This window comes from Neoarius graeffei, chromosome 7 (genome assembly GCF_027579695.1).
Source record: "Neoarius graeffei isolate fNeoGra1 chromosome 7, fNeoGra1.pri, whole genome shotgun sequence".
Taxonomy (NCBI): Eukaryota; Metazoa; Chordata; class Actinopteri; order Siluriformes; family Ariidae; genus Neoarius; species Neoarius graeffei.
Window position 1 is genome coordinate 5,775,416 of NC_083575.1, and position 25,845 is coordinate 5,801,260.

General features: G+C 44.2%; 1 protein-coding gene across 1 annotated transcript in view; it reads left to right on the forward strand.

Moving 5' to 3' along the window:
• brf1a (BRF1 RNA polymerase III transcription initiation factor subunit a) overlaps positions 1-25,845 on the forward strand; it is an 86,260-nt gene that overhangs the window by 37,581 nt on the left and 22,834 nt on the right. Inside the window, exons 8-14 of the mRNA XM_060925222.1 lie at positions 8,634-8,727; positions 9,042-9,168; positions 12,922-12,961; positions 13,074-13,166; positions 14,059-14,334; positions 25,307-25,368; positions 25,695-25,776. Of these exons, the coding sequence (XP_060781205.1) occupies positions 8,634-8,727; positions 9,042-9,168; positions 12,922-12,961; positions 13,074-13,166; positions 14,059-14,334; positions 25,307-25,368; positions 25,695-25,776 (774 nt within the window). The remainder of the gene's footprint in view (positions 1-8,633; positions 8,728-9,041; positions 9,169-12,921; positions 12,962-13,073; positions 13,167-14,058; positions 14,335-25,306; positions 25,369-25,694; positions 25,777-25,845) is intronic.

Consider the following 25,845-nt stretch of genomic DNA (forward strand, 5'->3'; position numbering starts at 1 on the left):
TCCACTAATTATTCCCACACAGCATCATTAATTAAGTCCGTGTGAGAGCCTGAACTCATCGAGGAGAAAAATAGCTTCTGGTTGGTTTCAGTTCAGTGTCGCAGTAATGAGACGGAGATAATTGTGCCGAAAAATACAAACTGTAAATCGTTTCTGTGGAGAACCTGATGAGTTTTTTACGGCATGCTTGTTTTATTTTATGATGCAGAGACGCGTATAAATCTGAATCGCATCGCTGTTGGAGTTTGAACAGCGTTTAGACTGAGCGCTTGTTTAAGCAGCGAGAGGATGCAGGTTCGGAGTCCCAGTGGAAACGCTCTCCTCATGATTTTCTCATCTCTCACATCGTATCCCTCTGAGCTATAATGGGAATAAGTTCCCCCTCCTTTCCTGTCAGTTTTTCGTTTTTTTTTTTTTTGATCTCTCTCCCCCGTCATCACTCTCTGTCCTGGTTTTCTGCCTGAATAATTCACGCAACATTAATGTTTCAGGAGTCACACTCAGTGATGCGAAGAGCCAGTTTAGGGGAGTTCACGTCATGCTGAGAGAGCAAAGACAAGAGGGCGAGAGAGATTGAGAAACACCGAGAGGGAGGGAGATGATGGGGTTTCTGTCCTGCTCTGCGTAGTTGAGAAGAGACTTAACAGTGTGGTAGCTTGTTTTGTTGCTTGTCACAATGCTGAACAGAATAGCAGTTGAGCAAATCTTTTTGCTGAATTGATTCAAATGTGTCGAAACGGGCAGGGAGTCAGACGGGTGTAAATACGGTAAAGGCCAAGACGAGAAGAAGTGCAGTTTCACATGTACAAATGTGACACTTTTTTCCATTTCTTTCAAAGCTGTATGACATAACTGAAGATAATTCCTTTGCTTGTGATCTTGCCTTTTTTTAAATGTGTCTGACAATTATTTATTTCCACGTACATGACTGAGTCACTTTACTGAAACTGTTTCTAGCAAAGAGTCTGATCTAATGTACATTAGGGCTGGGAATCGATCCAGATTTCCTGGATCGATTCGATTCCGATTCATAAGGTCACGATCCGATTCGATCCGATATCGATCTACTTAGATATTGCTGGATTGTCACGTTAAAGTAAAAACTGTCCCTATTGAGGTTTTTCACCCACGTGACCAAGTCATGTGATGCATCGTTAGGCTGCCATTTTGGGCGTCACGGCTCGAATCAGTTTGAATGCGAGGAAGGCGACAAACGAAAAACATAAAAGAAAAAGGAGCGAGATGCAGAAAACCCCTTCACTATCCAGCGACGTAGGGCATTTACAGGGCGAGCAGAGGGAGAGGTATTTGCAAAAATTGAGGTTAGCAGGCTTAGAGAACGACGTTTACCTGCTTCCACCAGGATTGTTCACTGACGTACGGAAGTACACGAAGCCCTCGTCTTTACCTGACTTCGGCCCACATGATCTGTATACCTATGTCGTTAAAAACCCATCGCCATACACAGGTATTGATCTGAAAGCGTATAAGAGTTTGGATGCCTACGAATATTTTGTGTCAGGCTGGGTAACATGCCTACATCAGCGGGTCGTCCCTGGAGCCGGTGGTCGCCATCTTATTACAGCTAAGGTTTGTTCACATTTTCATTTACTTTCGGTCCTCAGGATAAACAGAATGTTATTAAATGTCATTGAAATAACTTCTTAGTCTGTTGAGACATGGCCCGTTATAAATTTGCTGTTACCAGGCAATGACCAAGAACTGTATTATTAGGGTCGGTGTCTGTGTTGTAGCAGTGTACTAGCAGCTAGCTGTTAGCACTAGCTAATGTCAACAACATAGTAGCTGGTATGTTACTGTAGCAATGTTTACGTTCAGTCATTTGGATGACTGTTAAAACCTTTCAGTCTCAAGTTTTTCCTTTACTGTGTAGTGGATGTTCATTATGTCTAACTATTACAGATATTTTAAGTTCGTTTCTTAGACAAGGATTTTTTTTTTTTAAGCTTGTTAACAGTTTCGGCGTGAATCTTCCGCCTTCTTCAGAAACAGTCACCAGATGTCGAGTGGTGACGTGCCTTATCAGCTGATGTTGCGTTACGGAGGCGTGAACGTCCCGCCCAATTTGACAGGTAGTTCACGCCTCCTGCTGTCAGGTCGCTCCCCCAGGACGGCGCTCCAGGTGTGCGACAGCGCGTACGCTCCCTCATCCCGGTTCATCGTCCTCTGCGCCCGCTTGCGTATCTCCACTGCCTCTAAAATCCAACGCTGGTATCTATTTTCTTCAGCGCGAATGACTCTGGCCTCTTCCCAATTCATTATGTGATTTTGTCGTTTGCAGTGGTCTGAAATGGCTGATTTTAGGTTTTCCTGGTGTGCTTTTTCTTTTTCGGATCTTGTGTCTTTTTGTTGTTTCTTTTTCACACTCTATTTGGTGTTCTTTCCTTCGAGTATGGAAGCATCTACCCGTTTCACCAATATAGACTTTATTACATGAACGGCAAGGGATTTCATAGATGACGTTGCATTTATTGTCCAGTTGTATTTTGTCTTTGGGGTGAACTGTCAGAGGTTCTTGTATGGTTTGACCGGGGTGTTGCTGGATTGTACAACACCAAATAGAGTGTGAAAAAGAAACAACAAAAAGACTCACAAGATCCGAAAAAGAAAAAGCAAACCAAGAAAACCTAAAATCAGCCATTTCAGACCACTGCAAACGGCAAAATCACACAATGAATTGGGAAGAGGCCAGAGTCATTCGCGCTGAAGAAAATAGATTCCAGCGTTGGATTTTAGAGGCAGTGGAGATACGTAAGCGGGCGCAGAGGACGATAAACCGGGATGAGGGAGCGTACGCGCTGTCACACACCTGGAGCACCGTCCTGGGGGAGCGACCTGACAGCAGGAGGCGTGAACTACCTGTCAAATTGGGCGGGACGTTCACGCCTCCGTAACGCAACATCAGCTGATAAGGCACGTCACCACCTGACATCTGGTGACTGTTTCTGAAGAAGGCGGGAGATTCTCGCCGAAACTGTTAACGAGGTAACAAGCTTAAAAAAAAAAAAAATCCTTGTCTAAGAAACGAACTTAAAATATCTTTCCTTTACTGTATTTACTAGTTTACTGTAATTATGATCCGGCAGCTATTTACACCGGATCCAGTGTAAATAGCTGCTGGAGCGCGCTCCGGCTTGCTCCCCCTCAAATTAAGCAGCGCACTCTGGGAGCAAGCCGGAGCGCGCTGCTTAATTTGAGGGGGAGCAAGCCGGAGCGCGCTCCGGAACCTTGGCCAGAGCACTCTGGGAGCAAGCCGGAGCGCGCTGCTTAATTTGAGAGGGAGCAAGCCGGAGCGCGCTGCTTAATTTGAGAGGGAGCAAGCCGGAGCGCGCTCCGGCAGCTATTTACACTGGATCCGGTGTAAATAGCTGCCGGATCATAATTACAGTAAACTAGTAAATACAGTAAAGGAAAAACTTGAGACCGAAAGGTTTTAACAGTCATCCAAATGACTGAATGTAAACATTGCTACAGTAACATACTAGCTACTATGTTGTTGACATTAGCTAGCTTGACCTTCAAAATGGCGGACACCGGGGCGTCACGTGACCCTGTGACGTCAGGTGAAATACCTCAATTGACAGGAACAGCCCCATATGTGTTTGTGCATGTATCTGTGTAAGAGGGACACAGAGAGAGAAGAGTCAAGGATTTATTTTGGAATGAAAAAAATCCAGGTTTTATTTGAATTCTAAATCAAAACCATGACATTCGGTGGCCCTCTTTTGGTTGAATAACATACCCATTAGGGCTGGGTATCACCAGATACCTCACGATACGATACTATGGCGATATTTTGCCCACGATAACGATAATATCACGGTACAGCGATTCAGCGATAATCGATATATTGCAAGAAATTTCAACCACATCACGATATCTGTATCACTGAAGAAAATCAGAATTTATTGACCACTGTAAAATTACATTTCACATACATAACTACACACTCTTGCCAGACATATATTTGTGTCTATTCCACTGCTGGCAAAACCAAGAGTTGCTTCACTACAACATACAGAAAATTCCCATTTCTGTGCTAGTATTCTCAACTTTTCTGTAAGCATGGACACATCAGTGCTGCTTAACAAGCAGAATCAAATTGTTTTATGAAAACTTAAAACTTGCACTGCAGACTGCACATACATTTCAGTGCTAACACTAATATCAATTTGTTCTTTGTAAACTTGAGAACATATACCTGAGAACATTTAACTTGTGCTTAGTACTTGTGCAAAGTTTAATCCAAACCTGTACTGTGAGCACACATTTCAAAACTGCATGTTCTTCTTCAGGAAGAGCAACTGGTCAGCATGCTCAGAGGTGAGACGGCTCCTCTGAGAGCTGATTATGTCACCTGCAGTAGAAACTGAATATCTAATTGGAGCGAAACAGGTTTGGCAAAGTGCGTACTCTTTGTCCAGCTCACTGTTTTTTTTTTTCTCCTTTCCTTTGGAATCCAAAGTGCCTCCAAACATCTGCCTTAAAGTGCTGATGACATGTTTTTGACATCTTTGGCGATGTTTTATAACATAAAAAGTAATTCCCGATGATCCATATATTAATTCACGAAGGCACCTATTTTACAAGTTATGATAAAAAACGCGGCTATTTGGGCAAATTTGACGGGGCTGCAGCACCCAGGAGACGAAGGAGGCGGAGGGGCTATATGACGTCAGCAAAAGAACCTTCCTCCTAACTTACCAGTTTGTTGTTGATGCGACAGGTGTTCAGTTTATCATTATTAGTATTTTTATTAGACATTATTATACATTATTTTTAGTGCTGTCAAGCGATTAAAATATTTAATCGCGATTAATGTTGCGACTGTCATAGTTAACTCGCGATTAATCGCAATTTAATCGCACATTTTTGTCACATGAAAAACCATTGTAATTCTCTTATCAGCATAAAAAAGTGAATGTGCTTAAGCATAACACGTCTTGACACAGCCACTGCAAAGTGAAACCTAAGCCGAGCACCAGTGCTAGCAAAAGAACCATGAGTGAAGTGATCTACTGCTTGAGTTAGTCTACAACTCACAGTGACGGTAGGCTTGACATGCTTGATTATAATATAAAGTACACTATTATATTAACTTTAAGTTGTTCGTTGATAAATATTGCATTGAATCTGATCTTTACTGTTTCAGCTCACTTAACACATTTTGTACTTTTACACTTTCTGCCTGTTGATGCGTCGCGCTGTCCAATCAGAGGCGGCCAAATTTGCATATTACAGGAAGGATTTCTGGGATAGCATTGAGTTTACAGTTCAGAGGGATCTGGCTTCTTTAGACGCTGTCTTCTTAAAACTGAATAAATATTTAAAAAGAGACAAATGAGCCAGTCTTTTGAACGGCTCTTTTCAAAGAACGGATCACAAAGATGCGGATCCCATCAAAGAGCCATAAATCCCATCTCTACTAGCGCGCCCTGCCCGCGCTGGTTCTTTGGGGGGGCAGAGGACTCTGGCTGTGCGGGGCGGGGCATTACAGTCTAGCTGCTATTGGTTTTCTGTTCCAAGTTCCTGGCAGTTTCAAAAGCTTATGAAAAACCTACATCATGTCACAGAGCGTTAATCTCATGATAAAAAAATTATCGCCGTTAAAATTGAGTCAAGTTAACGCGTTAATAACGCGACATTTTTGACAGCACTAATTATTTTATATATATATATATATATTGTTATTATGCCTTCGCGTTGTGTTGCCGGCTTTTGCTCCAAAACCCACAAGGATGGGGTAAGTTTATTCAAGTTTCCCAGAGATCCCGAGCTGCATGCGAAGTGGGTGAAGCAAGTCAGGCGCACTTGTGACAAGTGGGAGCCCTCACCAACATCCGTCCTGTGCTCTGAACATTTCGATTTGGATTGTTTTGACACCCTTCCCAGCTTAAAAGAATCTCTTGGGTATGCAGTTCAGCACAAACGTGTGTTACTACCATCAGCAGTGCCTACACAGTGTTGCCAGATTGGGAGGTTTCCCGCCCAGTTGGGCGGTTTCAAGTGCATTTTGGTGGGTTTTGAACATATTTTGGGCTGGAAAACGTCAGCAGTATCAGATACTGCTGACATTTTCCAGCCCAAAATATGTTCAACTGGGCGGGAAACCTCCCAATCTGGCAACACTGCCAGTATTCCGGAGGGGGTCTACTAGTAGCTATACCGGATCCAAAGACAGTCCTCCTGTCAGAACATGTGTTGTGAAACGACATAAGATAAAGGTACGTAGAGCTATAGATTCTACATGATAATCATAAATGTAATCATAAAGTCGGCGTGATATCAGTCATGTATTTGCTTGTGAAAGCTTGCGGCTTTCATGTAACTGCCGCCTAGCAACGAGAGGCAAAGGGTAAAGAGGGTAGGCTATCATAGATTCTATTCGGAAGAGATCAACACAATTCTAGACTCCCAGAAGAGGAAGAGCTAGCACTAGAGAGTTCACCGGCGTTTTCATGCGCCATTTCCATTGAGTAGAACCAGAGTAGAACAGCCAGTGAACCGCAGCGTGTTCTCCCGCTGACGTCACAACATGGCCGCGAGCCACGGACCCAGTTTTCTTGCGCTGTGCAATTAAAAGTTGGATATTTGCGTAACAACAGCTTCTTTTCACGTAATTATAACAGAAATCTAACGTGTGCCATGTTGTATAGTTTATTTAAGAAATTGCATAGAGTCATGTTTGTGTCATCAGCACTTTAAAGTTCGGCGGCGTCTCTAGGTTTACGTTAACAGCCATGCTTGCTTGTTTTTTTTCCTCACTGCAACCGCCGGGAAAAAAAGAGAAGACGAAGTGTGCCTTGCAGTGAGGTAGCGGCACAGCGACACCTTGTGGAGCGGAGGTGCGGAAGTCGTACTGGATTTACAAACCCGTCTGAAAGATGATTTATTATTTGAAAAAATATCGATAGGGCGGCACGGTGGTGTAGTGGTTAGCGCTGTCGCCTCACAGCAAGAAGGTCCTGGGTTTGAGCCCCAGGGCCGGCGAGGGCCTTTCTGTGTGGAGTTTGCATGTTCTCCCCGTGTCCGCGTGGGTTTCCTCCGGGTGCTCCGGTTTCCCCCACAGTCCAAAGACATGCAGGTTAGGTTAACTGGTGACTCTAAATTGACCGTAGGTGTGAATGTGAGTGTGAATGGTTGTCTGTGTCTATGTGTCAGCCCTGTGATGACCTGGCGACTTGTCCAGGGTGTACCCCGCCTTTCGCCCATAGTCAGCTGGGATAGGCTCCAGCTTGCCTGCGACCCTGTAGAAGGATAAAGCGGCTAGAGATAATGAGATGAGATGAAAATATCGATATTCAAATTTCGAGTATCGATATTGAATCGGAAGACAAAGTATTGTGATGTATCGCCGTATCGATATTTTTGCCCACCCCTAATACCCATGGCAGGGTTTCTGACCACAAAGGAAAAAAAAAGCACCTCAGCAACCACAGCAATTGTGTAAGAAATGATGCTTGACTGATAAGTCTCAGAGTGTAACCATGACAGTTGGTGGCCATCTTTTGGTTGATTAACATACCCATGGCAGGATTAAAACAATGACCAGAACTAACCAACAATGACCACAAAGAAAATAAAAAAACAGTAGCTCAGCAACCACAGCAAAGTGTAAGAAATTATGCTTGACTGATAAGACTCCTAGTCTTCGGGAATTGTGTAATTTTTCTGGAGGAAAAGGAGCTGGTCTGCGTGCTGTGGAGTGAGGCAGCTCCTTTGAGCAGTAGTCGGATATGACACGGTATTTCTTGAGGTCCAGCACTCGCAGGTCAACGCCACCCTCTCGGCAGACTTCAGCGAATGTGCAAATGTGTCTTTTTGTTTTCGCATACGTTTTTGGGATAACAGTTTCGCTCAAATGTTTGCGACTGGGCAGGACATAGCGTGGTTCCAGTCTCTTCACCAGTAGTTTGAATCCAGCATTTTCTATGACACTGTAGGGGCGTAGGTCTTTACTAATAAATATTCCGACACCCTCGGTTATGCTCAAGGCACGCTGAGAATTTGAAGGAAATTTAACACCAAATGCCTTCTCCAGTGCAGTTTGATTCGCCGCAGGTTTAGCTGAAACTGTGTCGGCGTGGTGCCTGGATAAGTGGTTGCGGAGATTGGTTGTATTGCCACTGTATTTTACCTCTATGTGGCACAGTTTGCACACTGCTTTTGTTCTGTCGACTTCGTCTCTGTCCTCGTAACGTTTGAATCCAAAGTAATGCCATACATCAGCTTTCAGGCCAGGCGGTGATTTTAGCTGTGCAGCTTCAGCCGTCTCGCGTTCTTAAGTTTCGGTTTCGTTTGCCGGCACCCGCTTTTTATAGCGGTCCTTGCGCGGTCGAGAAAATAGTGCCTACAGCCACCTGGAAGAGATCGATCCACACATTTTTGAATCGATCTCGTATTTTTTGAACGTGAATCGATATCGGCTCATGGATCGATCTTTTGAACCCAGCCCTAATGTACATCGAGACCAGTTTCTGGATTGTTCGTTACTGGAGGAGTTGTTTGTGTGTGTGTGTGTGTGTGTGTGTGTGTGTGTGTGTGTGTGTTCTTGGAAAGCAAGCATATTTTCAGTATATGCATATCTAAACTGTGTGTTTTATGATTTACAGCTCTTCTGGTTGCTGCACGGATGTATGATTTCCATCGCACCATCAAAGACGTGATCGGCATTGTAAAAGTGTGTGAGGCCACGCTGAGGAAAAGGTCAGGTCATTAAAACCGTGTCCATACCTGCCTGTGTATCTAATTAATACTCATGAATAATTAATTAATACTACCAAGTTATCATACACGAGTCTCATACAGTGTCACTAAACCACATTGAGTGATGAAGTCCTGTCTTTATCGCGAAGCTGTAAACCAAGGCGACATCATCCCGTTTGTGATTAGCTCCACCCATTCTGACCAACAAACACCCGTCACTCGACATCACACACTGTTTCATCAACGGAAGGCTCGGACAGCGTGTCACCGCGCCACCTCTTTCCTGACACACCCTTTTGTGCTCTGATTGACAGGCTGAGTGAGTTTGAGGACACGCCCACCAGCGACCTGACGATCGACGAGTTCATGAAGGTGGATCTGGATCAGGAATGCGACCCGCCCTCTTTTAAAGAAGGACTGAGGAAGCTCCGGCTGCAGAAGGTCACTCAGACCCTGAGATCGGAGTTTATAATCAAATTTAATACAAATATAATATATAATGCATCGTCAGTTCTTCTTCAGAAAGAAATTGTGCAGAGATTAAAGGGATATTCGAGGCTGTTTATTGGCTGTTAGATTCCTGTACACGAGTTTAAACTTTCAGCCTGGGGAGTTCAGTCACGACACAAAATGTCGTCCATCAGCCAGAAGACGTGCACGAGGCGAATGTAGCGAACAAATCATGGAAACTTATAGCTACTGGTTTAGCGTTGCCCGAACTACATGTCGAAATCATCACACGCATTTTTAAGTCGTTACCGTTTTGCTCAGAAACGTCATTTAGACACAAACTGTTTAATTCTTCTATTTAAGGGAGAAAACCCCTCAAACTTCTCTACCCTTGACTTCCAAGTGACGTCAAAGCAAAATAGAAACCCGGATGTCGGCCATGTTGGTGGATATAAATACAAATGTGGGTCAAGCAACATTCCATACAAAACATAATCACGCGTGCGCGACTCTCTTTGTTTTTCCACTGCTTTAAGCGTTCTTTAAGCTCTGCCATATCTTTGTGCTGTATCTGGTCGCGGTCACAGCAGTACTCGTGACCCGATATATTTTTTTTAGAATTCCGCCCGTGATTGGTAAAGAGGGCGAAGAAACTCCGAGGCTTAGTACGGAGAGGAGACGAGCGCGGCTGAACAACGTCAGCAGGGCTGATCTGACGGAGGCGAAAACCGAAACAGCTCGTGTTTGCAGTAATCGTTTTATCTCAGGTGAAATTCAAAAGCTTTCTTGATAATATCATGGAATAATTTTATTTCGTGTTGCTAGAATTTTGCTATAAAATGAGCGTTCTCTTGTCGTGGTTCACTCGGTCGTTGGTATAATTTTAACACGTGTATTACCATTTAACTTCTTGGAGTGACAGCAAAATTGTACGATAGAAACGATCCAGACTGGGCACCCACTCAGAAAACGGGCTATGTTTCATCCAAGGTCGGGCTCGATTCTTCGGCAGCCGAACCAGATAGAACGTGATATCTGGTTAGTAGAAGCGTCTTATCTTCAGAAAAGTCTGACTTTTTAAAATAATATGAGTCAAAATCTGCTCTTTGTATCGAATCTTCACTCGAGCGTTCAAATCGTGGTAATACTAAGAAAATTCAGCATTGTTTATTTACAGACGCACTTTCAGCGGCTGCTGTTCTAGTTGCTTTGTATAGCCACCATCATGACAGGACATTTTGATCACATGGTTGCAAGTCGTACATTATTATCCAAATCGCTTTAGGCCCCCCCCGCATGAGTCAGACACTGGTGTGCAGCGATCGCAAACAGTGCACTGAGGAAGAAGGTGATCTGGTTTCACGATAGCGCTGCGATTGTTTTGGGCTCTGTGACGTCCTTGTGTTAGAGACGAGCACTTTGTTTGCTAAACCGGTAGCTGTGGGCTTCCACGATTACGACTGCAGGAGCTACAAGAGTAAATGTGACCCCTCACCGAATCCAGGGACACATGTCGGCCGAAACGAATCCGAGATAATCGCAAAAGAAGCTTTTTTTTTTCGAAATTTGTGATTTTTTTTTTTTTCCCATCATATGCAAGTTGAGATCTTGAAGAATGCAATCAGTATTTCAGATAATAGATTGTTTTGTTGGAAAAGCATACATTTTTTGTTGCAAATTGTCTCGTTTTTGTCAGGACTGTAGCCTGCTGGGGGGTGTGGGTAAATTACCATATGGGCCATTCACATGATGATTTAAGTCTTTTTTTTTTTTTTTTTCGCGAATCAGCTGTATGATACGAGCTGAGCTCGTGGCTACTTAAGCTGCATACAGGCGTGTGATTTCACTATGGAATGAGCTACTAAACAGAGCGCAGAGGAGCTGAAACACCGCGAAGCAAACAGACACACGGTATTTACGTCGGAGATAACCATTTCTAGCAAAAAAAAAACCCAACCAAAAGGAAGCTAGGATTACATTCCATCGGAGGCACTGGTGTGTGCAAGGCGCCGTTTCTCTTTCTGATGGGGTGAGTTTATTAATCTAAGGCTGTGGTTATTTTTGCATGTAACAGAGAGTGTTGTGGTTTGGTTAAGCCTAGGTCACAACCGGACGTACGATTTTTTGGCCATGTGATTTTTGGCGTTTCCCAAATCGCTGCGTTTTGTTTTTTTTTTCATGGAGAAAGACGCGCGTTGGCCGTAAGTTTGTCTTGCAACCTGAAAAAAAACCGTAAGCGTCCGTAGAGTTTGTTTGACATGACAAAGAACATCTGCGGCCGGTCTGCGGCTCGAAAATCAGCACATCACACGCGCGCTCTTGTGCATTTCACGCGCAACCTCCGTGCGTTTCTTGCGGTTTTTTGCGTGTAGACCGGCCGTAGGAGCGCGTACTGTACGGCCGGTTGTGACCGAGGCGTTCCATGAAACTAGTGTTGTGTTAGTTGTGTCATCATCGTGCTATCTTTCTTTCTTACGGTGTGAGTAATTTTTCAACCACAAAACGTTAAAGTATACTTTAGGACTTATTTTTCATCTCATCTCATTATCTGTAGCCGCTTTATCCTGTTCTACAGGGTCGCAGGCAAGCTGGAGCCTATCCCAGCTGACTACGGGCGAAAGGCGGGGTACACCCTGGACAAGTCGCCAGGTCATCACAGGGCTGACACATAGACACAGACAACCATTCACACTCACATTCACACCTACGCTCAATTTAGAGTCACCAGTTAACCTAACCTGCATGTCTTTGGACTGTGGGGGAAACCGGAGCACCCGGAGGAAACCCACGCAGACATGGGGAGAACATGCAAACTCCGCACAGAAAGGCCCTCGCCGGCCACGGGGCTCGAACCCAGGACCTTCTTGCTGTGAGGCGACAGCGCTAACCACTACACCACCGTGCTGCCCGGACTTATTTTTGTACTTCATGATTGTGGGTGGTAGAAATGGGCAACTGGACTTGCTTGAAGATTCTTGAAAACGTTTCACCTCTCGTCCAAAAGGCTTCCTCAGTTCTGTCTGACTAATAGATATCTGATACTCCCTATTAGTCAGACAGAACTGAGGAAGCCTTTTGGACGAGAGGTGAAACGTTTTCAAGAATCTTCAAGCAAGTCCAGTTGCCCATTTCTACCACCCACAGTTTACTATGACCTGGATGATTGAGAATCTTCACAGACATGTACTTCATAATTGTGTTGGGCATACTTTGCATGGAAGGAAAATTGACGTGGTGATCTTTGTTTACATGAAAGTAGCATCGTGCTAGCTAGTAGGGGGTAGGGCTTTCCTTAATGTCATGCAAATGAGCAGCATTATGTGCCCGCCCTACACCCAGAGTAGCTGAGATGGAAAACTTTGAGGGCGATTTTCTCCCTTTTCTGTTTTAAGAAGTATACACTTTTAAAAGGCCACACATTCTTCAAATATTGTCAGATCTCCACATGGAAGGCATCATTGGAAAGCTTAGAAACTGTACTTTCTGAATCTGTCAATAACTCAAAATGCCCCCGGGCCGACACGTGTCCCTGGATTCTGGATTTGGGCACAAATATCAAACAGCTGATTGATCCGGTTTGGGCTTAAAGGTGGAAATGGTGTCACTTTTGTCTTAAGTGTTACTTTTAAGGCGTGTTATGAATTAATGAAGTGTGTTCGAGTGCTGTTTTGCATATGAGCTTGAGACTTGTGTGTCTTTGTGTCGCTTTTTTTTTTTTGTTTGTTTGTTTATTTTTCCCTGCAGGTCGAGGAGGAACTGGTGAAGAAGCTCGATGATGTTGAGGGTAAAGTAGTGCATTTGTAAACAGGGTGTGTGTGTGTGTGTGTGTGTGTGTTTTTTGAATAACGAGTTCACTCAGCTTGGTGTGTGTACGGTATGTGTGTGCACTCTTGCAGGTGAAATCTGTGGCTATCAGGATGAGATTGAAATGGAGCTGGAGAGCAATCGACCAAAATCCAGAGGGCTCTATGCATCTTATGCAAAAAATGGTACACACACAGCGCATTTCCATCTCACATTACTCTCCACTTTAACACCTTATCTGTGTCACCGTGTCCTGTGAAAGCATTTTTATCGTGCTCTGCTGCTCTGAGGAAGCGTCCGTCCTCACTCCGCTGTTCGCTTTCGCATGTTTCTGTTGACGCCAACTCAATCTCGGCCCAATTAACACTTCATTACAGAGAGCCGTGATGGCTGTCCTCGTGTTTGACAGTGATAGCTGGAGAGGGCTAATTATTAGGCGTTCGCGCGTGTGTGTGTGTCGATGTGTAGCCGTGTTGTTGGTAATGATTGACTCTCCACACAGAAGAGCTTTGAATAGAAGCCAAATAAAGCAGGATTCCAGGCTTAATTAAAAAAGCCTCCATCGTTAAGCTCGTTAACTGAGCCGTAACGATGTACTTAATCACTCAGAGTAACAATACACAGTGGCACGGCTGAATGGAGCAAATGTCAGTGATGACACCGACGCTCCGTTTCATTCTCTGATGATCTGCTCTGCGGAGTTCCAATAAACTAATTGTCAGGAGAAGGTTAACGATGCTGCTTTTCATTATTCGGGACTTTTTTTTTTTTTCCTCCCCAGCCTGTCTTTTTGTGAAAAAATATTTTAAAGCTCGAGACATGTTTGCGTGTTTGTTTTATTGCTTGGTTTCCCATCCGCTAGCTAATGAGCTCTTCTGTCATATCGTCTTCACCTTCAGCTCAGACACACTCGTCTTTTAACATTTGAAGGAAAACGCTGTCTGCCGTCTTCCACATACATGAGCTCAAAGACACCCGTGAGACGGAGCATGCCCCTCCCACCCCTGTTTCTGCTGTCGCTGCTTCAGTTTTGAAAATAACAGAAGCCATTAGTTCCTCTTTGTACCCCTTTTCCAGACGACGCCATCTCCGTGACGTCATCCAGCGTGCACGATCCTGATGAAGACGGCGAGGATGAAGATTTGCGTGCAGCGGCGTCTCACCTGAGCAAAATCCTGCCTGGGGTGAGCAACGGAGAAGAGCAGTGCGATGAGGAGCGACAGGAAGCGCGAGACTCTCAGGCCAAGCGTCCGTCTCTGGAGGCTCTGCTCGGGCCGCTGCCCACCGCCGCCAGCCTCGGCCTGTCCGACTCTATCCACAAGTGCGCGGGCGAGGAGAAGGAGAACGAGAAAGGTGAGGAGTGACGTCTCATCGTTCTCGCTTCGTACTCATTTTTCTGTCTGACGTCACCTTAGACATTTTCTGTTACTTCATTCTCACCCAGCTCTTCTCCATTGGACGTGACGTTCTCCAGGGTACAGAAAGGAGAAAAATTAACAAACAGCCAATCAGGAATTCAGGTAGCTAATTGGATGATATGGTGCTTCCGAACGTTGCTAACGAACTCACGGTTTCAGCAGGCGAAGGAAAAGCTAGCGAATGACCGAAGTGAGCAGTTTAGCTCGCAAAGAAGTCTTGGGTTGTGAGATCCGGACAACAGAAAGGTACAGCGATGGTAAAAGCCAAACAAAAGTGTCAGAAATGTCAACATTTCTCTCAGATATGGTGATAAATTGCAAAGAAAAGACTCCCTGCAGCTAATATCACGCTGTAATTCTGATTAGCGTCGACCGCACACTCGACTTCATCCATTGGATTCAGCCATTTTGAGAAACTTTCACTCGGAATGTTTTGATGTGATGATCACATGGGTGTGGTGTCCGTGAGGGAGACTCGAGTACACATGTTAAACACGTGACCGTGTTTAAAATCCAGGACTTTAATTGTTTGGTGTGACTTTGTCATCCGTTTTAAAATAAAAAAAGTTTTTTCTATGTTAGCTGAATTACAGTCGTGCTTAATTTTTTTAACATAGTGTTCTCAGATGATTTTATAAATGAGTGTAAACCTCACAGATTAGCGTATGGTACGTGAGAAGGTGGCGAGTCCTTTCAGTGGCTGTGTAGGCGGAGCCAGTGTCGTGTGTGATCAATATCGAGTCTTTTGATTGGTTGCTCAGTGCTCTTTGAAGCAGTGAGTGCACACAGCACGCTGTCATTAGTGCCTTCTCTTTCATCCACCTACTGTGTGTGTGTGTGTGGTTAGCGTAGGCTGAGGCAGCCCAGAGAAAACTCATTACTCTTGGTAAAAAGCTGGACTGCTGCATGCTTTCAGTCTGATTAGATCCGCGACGATCGTCCATCAGCCAGGGCAGAGCGGAAAATCAGGAAATGCTCCGTAAAAAACCCCCAAAACAAGCAGATGTTTCAATCCGAGCTCGAGCTTCATCTCAGACGCCTCTGGCGGAGTCTGAAAAACTGCTGAGATTTAAAATATAAGTGTATTTTGATTCTTCATCCAGTTCGTGACTCCATTTAGCTCGTTAAAACATCCTGAAATGTGAACGAGAGCGATTTGTGGTTCAGCGTACCGGTAAACGAGCCGTGTGTAAGGACCTGTGTGTTCTGTTTTGCTGAAGGCTGTGAAAGATGGAGCTGCCCAGATTTAGGACCCTGACGGGTTTTATCTCTTACAGACACTGCTGAAAACGCTGCCTGACAGAACACACAGTGATGATCAACTCGACGTCCTGAAGGGTCTGTGATATTGTGATGTATATCATGCACCCGATTATCGGGACACGCCTACACGTGAGAGCAAAAATATCTTCCCCGGGTGAGAGGAGCACGTGCTTTACGTCCCTGAACACGATGTCGAGTCTGGTGTGAAGTCTGAAATGGATTTTTGAATCCTTTTGAATTTTTTAAATGGAAACAGAGTGAAGAAATTTATAGAAGGGTGGAGAGCAAAGGGCATCGTGTGTGTACGCATGCGCGCGCGCTTTCTTTTCAGAACTCTTCACTCCTGAGTCAGTACTTTTGTCTGGTTGACTGTCTCTGAAGATAAATGGTTTTAAAGCTAAGCTGTCCCTCCATACTGAGTTAGATAAGAGGGAGAGAGAGAGAGAGCGTGTGTGTATTGGGTGGATCAGTTATGGTGTGTTTGTGTAGGCAGCTCTTGGTGGATCCTGTGGGATATTTAAAGCTCTGAGCTGTCAGATTGGTCTGGTGTCTTTAATCTGTGTGTGTGTGTGTGTGTGTGTGTGTGTGTGTGTGTGTGGGGACTGAGATAGGATAAAGTGTCATGAGGGTGTGAGCATCAGTGATATTTGAGGACATTTTCATTTTCTGGTCATCTTCAGACAGATGCGCACACAGAGGCATGTGGTTTTGTTTTTTTTTGGGTGGTGGTTCAGATTTAATGTTGAAATATTAATAGTAAACTGTAATCAGACCGTCTTGATGATGATGATGATGATGATAACTCCTGTTTTCTGACCAGCCCACTAACATTAGTGACTGTGAGTTTATGGTGTGTTTGCTGTCTGAAAGTGCGTGCGAGCGTGTGTGTGTGTGTGTGTGTGTGTGTGTGTGTGTGTGTGAGAGTGGCCATATTGAACACGACACCATGCACTAAAACTTGAGGAATATCTCTCTCTCTCTCGACTTTCCAAGTTGGGAGTTCCAGGATGAGGGACGTTTTATTTTGTTTTTCTTTGTTAGTTACTCACTTCAGTAGAATGCATCATGAATCAGCACGAGCTGTTTGATTGGTGTGAATCTGATCTAATCTCATCTGATCCGATCTAATCTCATCGCTTGGCAGTGAACAAACAGAAGCTGTGTATAAAATGAACTAAACGATTTTGGCTTTAAATTTTGCTCAAACAGAAATGAGAGGATTTGAGGACTTTACTGATCATCAGGGACAGACTGCATCTCTCACACACACATCTGTAGAGATGTGCACACCACACACACACACATGCCCCTTTTCCACCAAAGCAGTTCCAGGGCTGGTTCAGGGCCAGTGCTTAGTTTGGAACCGGGTTTTCTGTTTCCACTGACAAAGAACTGGCTCTGGGGCCAGAAAAACCGGTTCCAGGTTGGCACCAACTCTCTGCTGGGCCAGAGGAAAGAACCGCTTGCGTCAGTGGGGGGGCGGAGTTGTTAAGACCAACAACAATAGCAAGACCGCGAAAGATCGCCATTTTTAAGTGACAAGAAGCAGCAGCTGTACAAACGCAAAGTCAGCCATTATTATTGTTGTTGTTGCTGCTTCTTCTTCTCCGTGTTGTTGTTGCTTTGATGTTCGTGCCAAGGTTTATGCAAACACAGCGACGTAACTGACGTATACAGCGACGTAACTGACGTATACAGCGACGTAATGACGTGGCACCGCGAGCTATGGAAAAGCAAACTGGTTCTCAGCTGGCTCGCAAGTTGAACGAGTTGTGAACCAGCACCAGCACCGGCCCCGAACCAGCCCTGGAACTGATTTGGTGGAAAAGGGGTATGAGAGCTGCCCATCTGGCCTTTTAAACACGAAGCTCAAACATCTGCTCACACATCGACTCACAATCAATACACAATGATTATCATCCACTGTCCCTCCCCCCGTCTGTCTCTCTGTCCCTCCCCATCTCTCTCTCTCTCTCTCTCTCTCTCTCTCTCTCTCTCCCCCCCCCCCCCATCTGTCTGTCTCCTTCTCCCCCATCTCTCTTGCGGTCCCTTCCCCATCTCTCTCTCTCTCTCTCTCTCTTTTCCTGTCTGACTGTCTGTCTGTCTCTCTCTCTCTCTCTCTCTCTCTCTCTCTCTCTCTCTCTTCTGTTCCTCACCTGTCTGTCTGTCTGTCTGTCTGTCTGTCTGTCTGTCTCTGTCTCTCCCCTGTCTGTCTCTCCCCGTCTGTCTGTCTCTCTCTTTCTGTTCCTCCCCATCTGTCTGTCTCTTTGTCTGTCTCCCTCTCTCCCATCTGTCTCTCTCTCTCTCCCCTCCATCTGTCTCTCTCTCTGTCCCTCCCCCTGTCTTTCTGCCTGTCATTCCCGTCTGTCTCTCTCTGTCTCTCTTTCCTTCCCCTTTTCTGTCTCTTTGTCTATCCCTTCCCCTTGTCTGTCTTTCTATCCCTCCTTTCTCTCTCTCTCTCTCTCTCTCTCTCTCTCTCTCTCTCTCTCTCTCTCCCCCTTCCCCCCCTTTCATTCTGTCCCTCTTAATGTCTATGTGTCTCTCTGCCTCTCTCTCTCTGTCTGTCTCTCCCTCTCTGGACAGATGGACAGAGTTTTATTAGGAGAGTGAGAGGGGTCAGGTCACCAATTTTTTACACACACACACACACACACACACACACACACACACACACACACACACACACACACACACAATATGCTTATTATAGACATGCGCGCATATACACACACACAGTATGCTTATTATAGACATGCGTGCATATATATATACACACACACAGAGTGCTAAAACTGCTACACACACACCCAAATACTGAAATATTTCAGATGAGAAGCTGAATTAAGAAAGCGGGTGAGAGAGAGACAGGCACAGGAGAAAATGATGAGCGAGGAAGAGAAGATGAAAAAGGGGATGGAGCAATCGGAGAAGAGAGAGAAACAGATGGAGGGATGGAAAAATGAAGAAGGGAAGAAAAGGAGCAAAGTCACGGAGAGGGAAAGAATGAGAGGAAAAGTCAGAGAGATAAAAAGAAAAAGAGTGAAACGGAATGCGAAAGCAAGAAAGAACAAAAGAAACAGGAAAACAGAATGGAAAAAGAAAGAAAAGTGAGGGAAAGAGTGACGGACAAATATCGGTGAGAAAGACAAATAATTTTAAAGTAAAATAAAAAATGGAGGAAAACAATGAGAGAAGAAAAGGATGAAGGAATGAAAGAAAACAGAATGAGAGAGACAGATGCCATCATCTCACTGCCTCTTGTTGATCAAAAAGGGACATGAGGGCAAACAGGAAAGTGTGACCATCTGTGTGTACACACACACACACACACACACACACACACACACACACACACAAAGGAACTCTGCAGGCTTTCTACATTCCGACTGAGCAGCTGTTTGACTTTAAATGGGATGAGAGACAAAGCAGGGTGTGGTCCTGCTGGGATGATGTGAACCCTGAATTCGTGTGTGTGTGTGTGTGTGTGTGTGTGTGTGTGTGTGTTTTACAGCAGGAATCTTCTTCCCCCCCCTCCAGGCAAAGCACTGTAGATGTGCAGCATATTGTGGAAACACTCGTCTATTTGTCCCCCTGGACTCGTCTTTCTCTTGCTCGCTCTTTTATTACTTGGGGCGCTGCAGAGGGTAGGAGCAGGGTGTGTGTGTGTGTGTGTGTGTGGGCATGAGGGGTTTCCCACAGGAGGTTGCAGGAGTCAGAGAGAGTTGGCTTTTAATCAGCACCTCTGTTTATTTCATAGCTGAGAGAGAGAGTGTGTTTATACAGTATAATCACATTTTTCTGAAAAGATTCTTCCATATCTGCTTCTCTTGCGCAGTAAATGTCTGCCTTTAATGGAAAAATCATTTAAACAAAAGAAAAATAAATTTCTCAATCGCACAGAAGTGTGTCAATAATAATCCTTTTCCAGTAGATCGGTAAAATTAATCATAAATGAATAAATCGGATCTTTGAGTTGAAACTGGATTAAAGGAAGACGATCCCACAGATTTCTCTTTCTTTAAATGTGCACTGGGGAAATTGGTTGCGTTTTGTAAACAGGTTTGATCTGAAAATCCCAGAATAATGCGAGAATGAAATGAAACGCGAGTCCTTTCAGTTCACTTGCAGTGTTGAACGCAGTTATTCCTGACTTCTTCAGTTTTTTTTTCTTTTTTTCAAAGAATTATTCACGTTATTTACCAGTGCACATGTTGTATAATACTGTGCAAAAGTCATGGCACCCTATTTTGTTTTATGACTTCTCCGTTATCGGGTTATTGAGAAATTTTCCAAGCGTTACATGTCCGGCACAAAGTTAAATGTTTCTAGCAGCATGTTACGGTATATAAGCGACAGTTTTCAGACAACTCCCCCCCCCCCCCCCCCCCCCCCCAAAAAAAAAAAAAAAAAAAAAAATAACTACATAATGAAGGCTACTGGTTTTTGCTGCAGAAATAAGAAGCGAGTGTGATGGTTAAAGTGTCCAGAAGAACTGTGGCTGGTTCTGTAAGATGCTCCGTCAAACCTCCAGCTCATTTCTGCTGCTTTCTTTTGTGCTGGAAAACTCGTGCACACGGTCCTGTCTAACATGCAGTTCCAACCAAATTTGACAAAATGGATTGTTCTTCGAAATGACTTCATCCACCCACTGCTCGAATTCTCCCTTTAGTCATTTTAAAGTGTTTTCTTCTGAATGTATCTGAGCCAAACACACACACAGCTCTCTGTCCTGGATCCTGTACACACAAGCGGACAGACGCTTGTTATTTTCTGATCGGTGGAGAGCGGCGAGCCCTCTGCGGAGGTTTAACCTCACGACCCTGTGAGGACAGAGAGCGAGACCTTGCCATCGGCTGGTTTAAAATCAAGTCGTCTTCTGTCATGCTGGACCATATCGCATTAAAACTTCACAAAATCATGCCATACTGTACCAAGGCCTGGGTCAGTGTTCTGGTTTGTGTATGTGAGATATTCTATCAACATTCACTGGATCTGAGCAATCGGGCGCTCTGATTGGCTACTCTGCTGCTAGGCTATCAGCTCGTATACCGTGAGTAGAGAAAAACAAAATGGCGGCACGCATCAAGTCAGATATTTCACTTTATCAAGTTTTAAAAAGAAACAAATAGCAAAATAAAAGAACGTGTTTGGGGGGGGAACGATCTCCTGTTCCACACTCCAACGCAGTCGTTGGCGGTAATGCACTTTTAAGTTAGTTTGCCAACCGCCAAGAAAACAAAATGGCGGAGCGTGTTACTGAGCCAACCGAGGACAAAATAAAAACTCTACTTGAAAACAAAACCCCAGAAAATACAACACAAAAAAGCAGCAAAATATGGAATGAAAGTATTTGATGGTAAGAATGTGTATCTTTTTTTTCAAGAATTATTATTATCGCATTTTTCACAAATTGCTCGTCATTTTGCTGGTTTGTTTACATTCTTAGCAGAAATGATTTTGTCAGATGTTTTGTGTAAAGTTTTGATTTATCGAATTTGCAAAAAATAAAAATGCTCGGTTTCTCAAAATCCAGTAAATGTGGATAGAATAAAACAGTTATTCCACTCAGTCTCATCGTACATGGATTATACTCGGTGCTACACGCCTCGTCGGCTATCAGCTCATGTACGACTCGATTTCATGGAATAACAGATTTATATAAATTTTTTTTCGGACCTCTGTGAATATTCAAGTACAACCCCGATTCCAAAAAAGTTGGGACAAAGTACAAATTGTAAATAAAAACGGAATGCATTAATTTACAAATCTCAAAAACTGATATTGTATTCACAATAGAACATAGACAACATATCAAATGTCGAAAGTGAGACATTTTGAAATTTCATGCCAAATATTGGCTCATTTGAAATTTCATGACAGCAACACATCTCAAAAAAGTTGGGACAGGGGCAATAAGAGGCTGGAAAAGTTAAAGGGACAAAAAAGGAACCGCTGGAGGACCAAATTGCAACTCATTAGGTCAATTGGCAATAGGTCATTAACATGACTGGGTATAAAAAGAGCATCTTGGAGTGGCAGCGGCTCTCAAGGCCTCTGCATGCTCTTGCGACAAGGCTTTCACAGATAGCTTTTCGCAGACAGTTGTAATTTATCGTTGAGCGGGGAGTAATAGGCGTGCGCGATGTTATTCACTGCCACAACGTAAGGGGGCGCGAAGTCGTGAAGTCGCTAGGAGTAGTTGGTGGGTGTGGTTAGTGGAGTGTTTTATCCTCCGGTTACTTATAATGACTAGAACTGGAGTCGTATAGATGTATGTACTTCCTCACTTCCTCGATCAACCGCTCTTCGTGCTGCTCCATCTTCGCTCGTGTTTTTAAAAATGGCGGCTGTGAAAACAAACCAAACCGGGAAAGTAGGGAAGCGGAAGTGCATGTACAGCGGATGTAGAGTGAACCAATCAGAGCCCTCTTGTCTGCGAGGCTTCTGCGGTGGTCACAATTTTTGGGAGGTGCGCACAGAGCGTCTGCGAAGGTGGGGGGGGGCTACGCAGACACTATCTGCGACGCCGTCTGCGAGGACTGGGTTGTCAGCATAAATTGGCCTTCAGAAGTAAAGATGGGAAGAGGATCACCAATCCCCCTAATTCTGCGCCGAAAAAATAGTGGAGCAATATCAGAAAGGAGTTCGACAGTGTAAAATTGCAAAGAGTTTGAACATATCATCATCTACAGTGCATAATATCATCAAAAGATTCAGAGAATCTGGAAGAATCTCTGTGCGTAAGGGTCAAGGCCGGAAAACCATACTGGGTGCCCGTGATCTTCGGGCCCTTAGACGGCACTGCATCACATACAGGCATGCTTCTGTATTGGAAATCACAAAATGGGCTCAGGAATATTTCCAGAGAACATTATCTGTGAACACAATTCACCGTGCCATCCGCCGTTGCCAGCTAAAACTCTATAGTTCAAAGAAGAAGCCGTATCTAAACATGATCCAGAAGCGCAGACGTCTTCTCTGGGCCAAGGCTCATTTAAAATGGACTGTGGCAAAGTGGAAAACTGTTCTGTGGTCAGACGAATCAAAATTTGAAGTTCTTTATGGAAATCAGGGACGCCGTGTCATTCGGACTAAAGAGGAGAAGGACGACCCAAGTTGTTATCAGCGCTCAGTTCAGAAGCCTGCATCTCTGATGGTATGGGGTTGCATTAGTGCGTGTGGCATGGGACGCTTACACATCTGGAAAGACACCATCAATGCTGAAAGGTATATCCAGGTTCTAGAGCAACATATGCTCCCATCCAGACGACGTCTCTTTCAGGGAAGACCTTGCATTTTCCAACATGACAATGCCAAACCACATACTGCATCAATTACAGCATCATGGCTGCGTAGAAGAAGGGTCCGGGTACTGAACTGGCCAGCCTGCAGTCCAGATCTTTCACCCATAGAAAACATTTGGCGCATCATAAAACGGAAGATACGGCAAAAAAGACCTAAGACAGTTGAGCAACTAGAATCCTACATTAGACAAGAATGGGTTAACATTCCTATCCCTAAACTTGAGCAACTTGTCTCCTCAGTCCCCAGACGTTTACAGACTGTTGTAAAGAGAAAAGGGGATGTCTCACAGTGGGAAACATGGCCTTGTCCCAACTTTTTTGAGATGTGTTGTTGTCATGAAATTTAAAATCACCTAATTTTTCTCTTTAAATGATACATTTTCTCAGTTTAAACATTTGATATGTCATCTATGTTCTATTCTGAATAAAATATGGAATTTTGAAACTTCCACATCACTGCATTCCGTTTTTATTTACAATTTGTACTTTGTCCCAACTTTTTTGGAATCGGGGTTGTATAAAGATGGAATTTTGTCACATCCTTGTCACATGACTGTCGCCTGCTTTTTTTTTTTTTTTTATTATTTATTCTCCAACACTTCAGATTTGTCGTTCTCTCTTTGCACAGGGCCACCGTATGAAGAATTATCTTTTTTTTTTTTTCCCCTCAATTAAACATTTCTGTGATGTTAAAACTCAGCTTGGGTTCATGTGATAAAGGTTAATGTTGCTTTCAGCTCAGACGCACTACAGATGATAAAGTGGGACTGAAGTTATTTTACGGGAACGGGAGTGTGTCAGGATGATGTCGGAGTGCTGCAGGTGTGTGTGTGTGTGAGAGAGAAACGTGTGAAGAGCCTTTTAGACTGAGATGTGTGTGAGTTGTGGGAATGAGACACAGGCCTAACAGGTGTGTGTTGTCTCCTCGTGTCCTCTCTAATTTGTTATGCGTGTGCTACTTGAACTCTTTCTTTCTTCCTTCTTTTCTCCCTCCTTTGTTCTTTTCCTGAAGTCAGTCCAGGTGGGCCATGATTAAAGTCTCTCTCTCTCTCTCTCTCTCTCTCTGTCTGTCTCTCAGCACCTGGCTTTATTCCCTCTCTTGTGGTTTTTCTGTTTCTTTTTAACTCTTGTTCTGTTTAAGTGCAGTAACTAATCTGCGCATGCTGATGATCCCTGGCCACATCAGAAATCAGACATCAAACCCTCACACACAGCACAGAACGTACACACACACACACACACACACACTACATTACAGGGTTTCGTAGTGGAAGCATGAGAGCCCTGTATCTGTTCTTCTGCAACAATAAGATGTGTACTTCTACAGGTACTGAGGACACGCCTTCTTTTAATGAGATTCACAGACATAGGCCACACCCCTTTCTCTTCATCACAGGCCCTGAGGCCGTGCTGATGGTGTATGAGAGACGGAAAAGAATCTGTTCATGAAAACAAATCAATAAAATGAACATTTTTTTTACATTCTGTCACAGTGAAAATGGCATTATTATTATTATTATTATTATTATTATTATTATTATTAAATTGCACCAGCTGCAGTCTTCAGCTCCAGTTCTGCCTTTTTCAAAGGCGAACACGGAATTGCAAGTAGAGACTGGTGATCAGAGCAGAGTGAGATTTCTTTCTCTTGGGCTCTAATATGCTCCAGCCTTTGCTCTTCTCTACATCAGACAGAGAGAGAGGGAGAGAGGAAGGAGTGCAGGAAGTGTGTCTGGAGAAGTTCTGCACATCATGAAGGACTTATGAAGTGTTGCCAGAAGGCCTTAGGCTTTTTTTGGAAGAAGGGTTAGAAGAAGAGTGATGAGGAATGGAGGGAGGGGAGGAAGTGGGGAATGAAAGAGGGATGTAGAGGAGGTAGAGGGATCCCTGAGGCAGGCAGACACACACACTACTCTCAATTACAGTGACCTTGTCAGGAAGCTGTGGGCGCAGGCGGCCTGCACGTAATCAACACACGTGTGTGTGTGTGTGTGTGTGTGTGTGTGTGTGTGTGTGTGTGCGCTCTGCTTTCACACCCCTTTTTTTTTTTTTCTACAAATCACCCAAAATGTTGGATGCTCGCGGTTTGTCTTCACAGCTGGTTGTCATGGTTTCATAGTAGCACCTGGATATAGATAGTGCAACGTGTGACCTCTGTTACAAATGTCACACTTTACACGTGCATACTCAAGTTCCACGTTCAGTTTCTATTTATTTATTTATTTATTGAGAGAAAATTTCAAACAAACAAATTGGATCTGTATTTCCACGACGAGACCTCCAAGAGGAGTCGTTTGAGTTCAGGAAGACTTTAAAACGTTACTGCGATCTCATTTACAGAGCACACGTCAGACGGCGGCGAGCTGGACCTGAGCGGGATCGATGACGAGGAACTCGAGTGGGTGAGTGTGAACAACTCCGACGAGAAAACACTCGTCATTCAGTCTCTGCTCTGAAGGGAGAGCGATAAATCAGACGCGTGTGATCTGTCAAAGCCTCACTGAGTAGAAGTGGTTCGGCTGTGATTAGTGATTTTGGTTTCACTGTGTGTTCGTGATTAGACGTGATGGTGCACACACGTGCGCGTGCGCTGTGACATTTCCATCACAGATGCTCATTTTCACATGCGTGAGCGAAAGGTGAAGCCTGATGAGACACCTGCTTGGAATGATGTATACAGACTGACAAAAGAACAGAACATCAGTAGAGTCTCTCTTCTCGTCCTCAGTACATCCTCAATGAGAAGGAGGTGAAGATTAAAACTGAACTCTGGATGCTGGAGAACGCGGACTACCTCAAAGAACAGAAAGGTAACAAACACGGACACAAAATGTCAGCAGTGAATTAATTACTTTTTTTTTTAACTAAAAATCAAAACC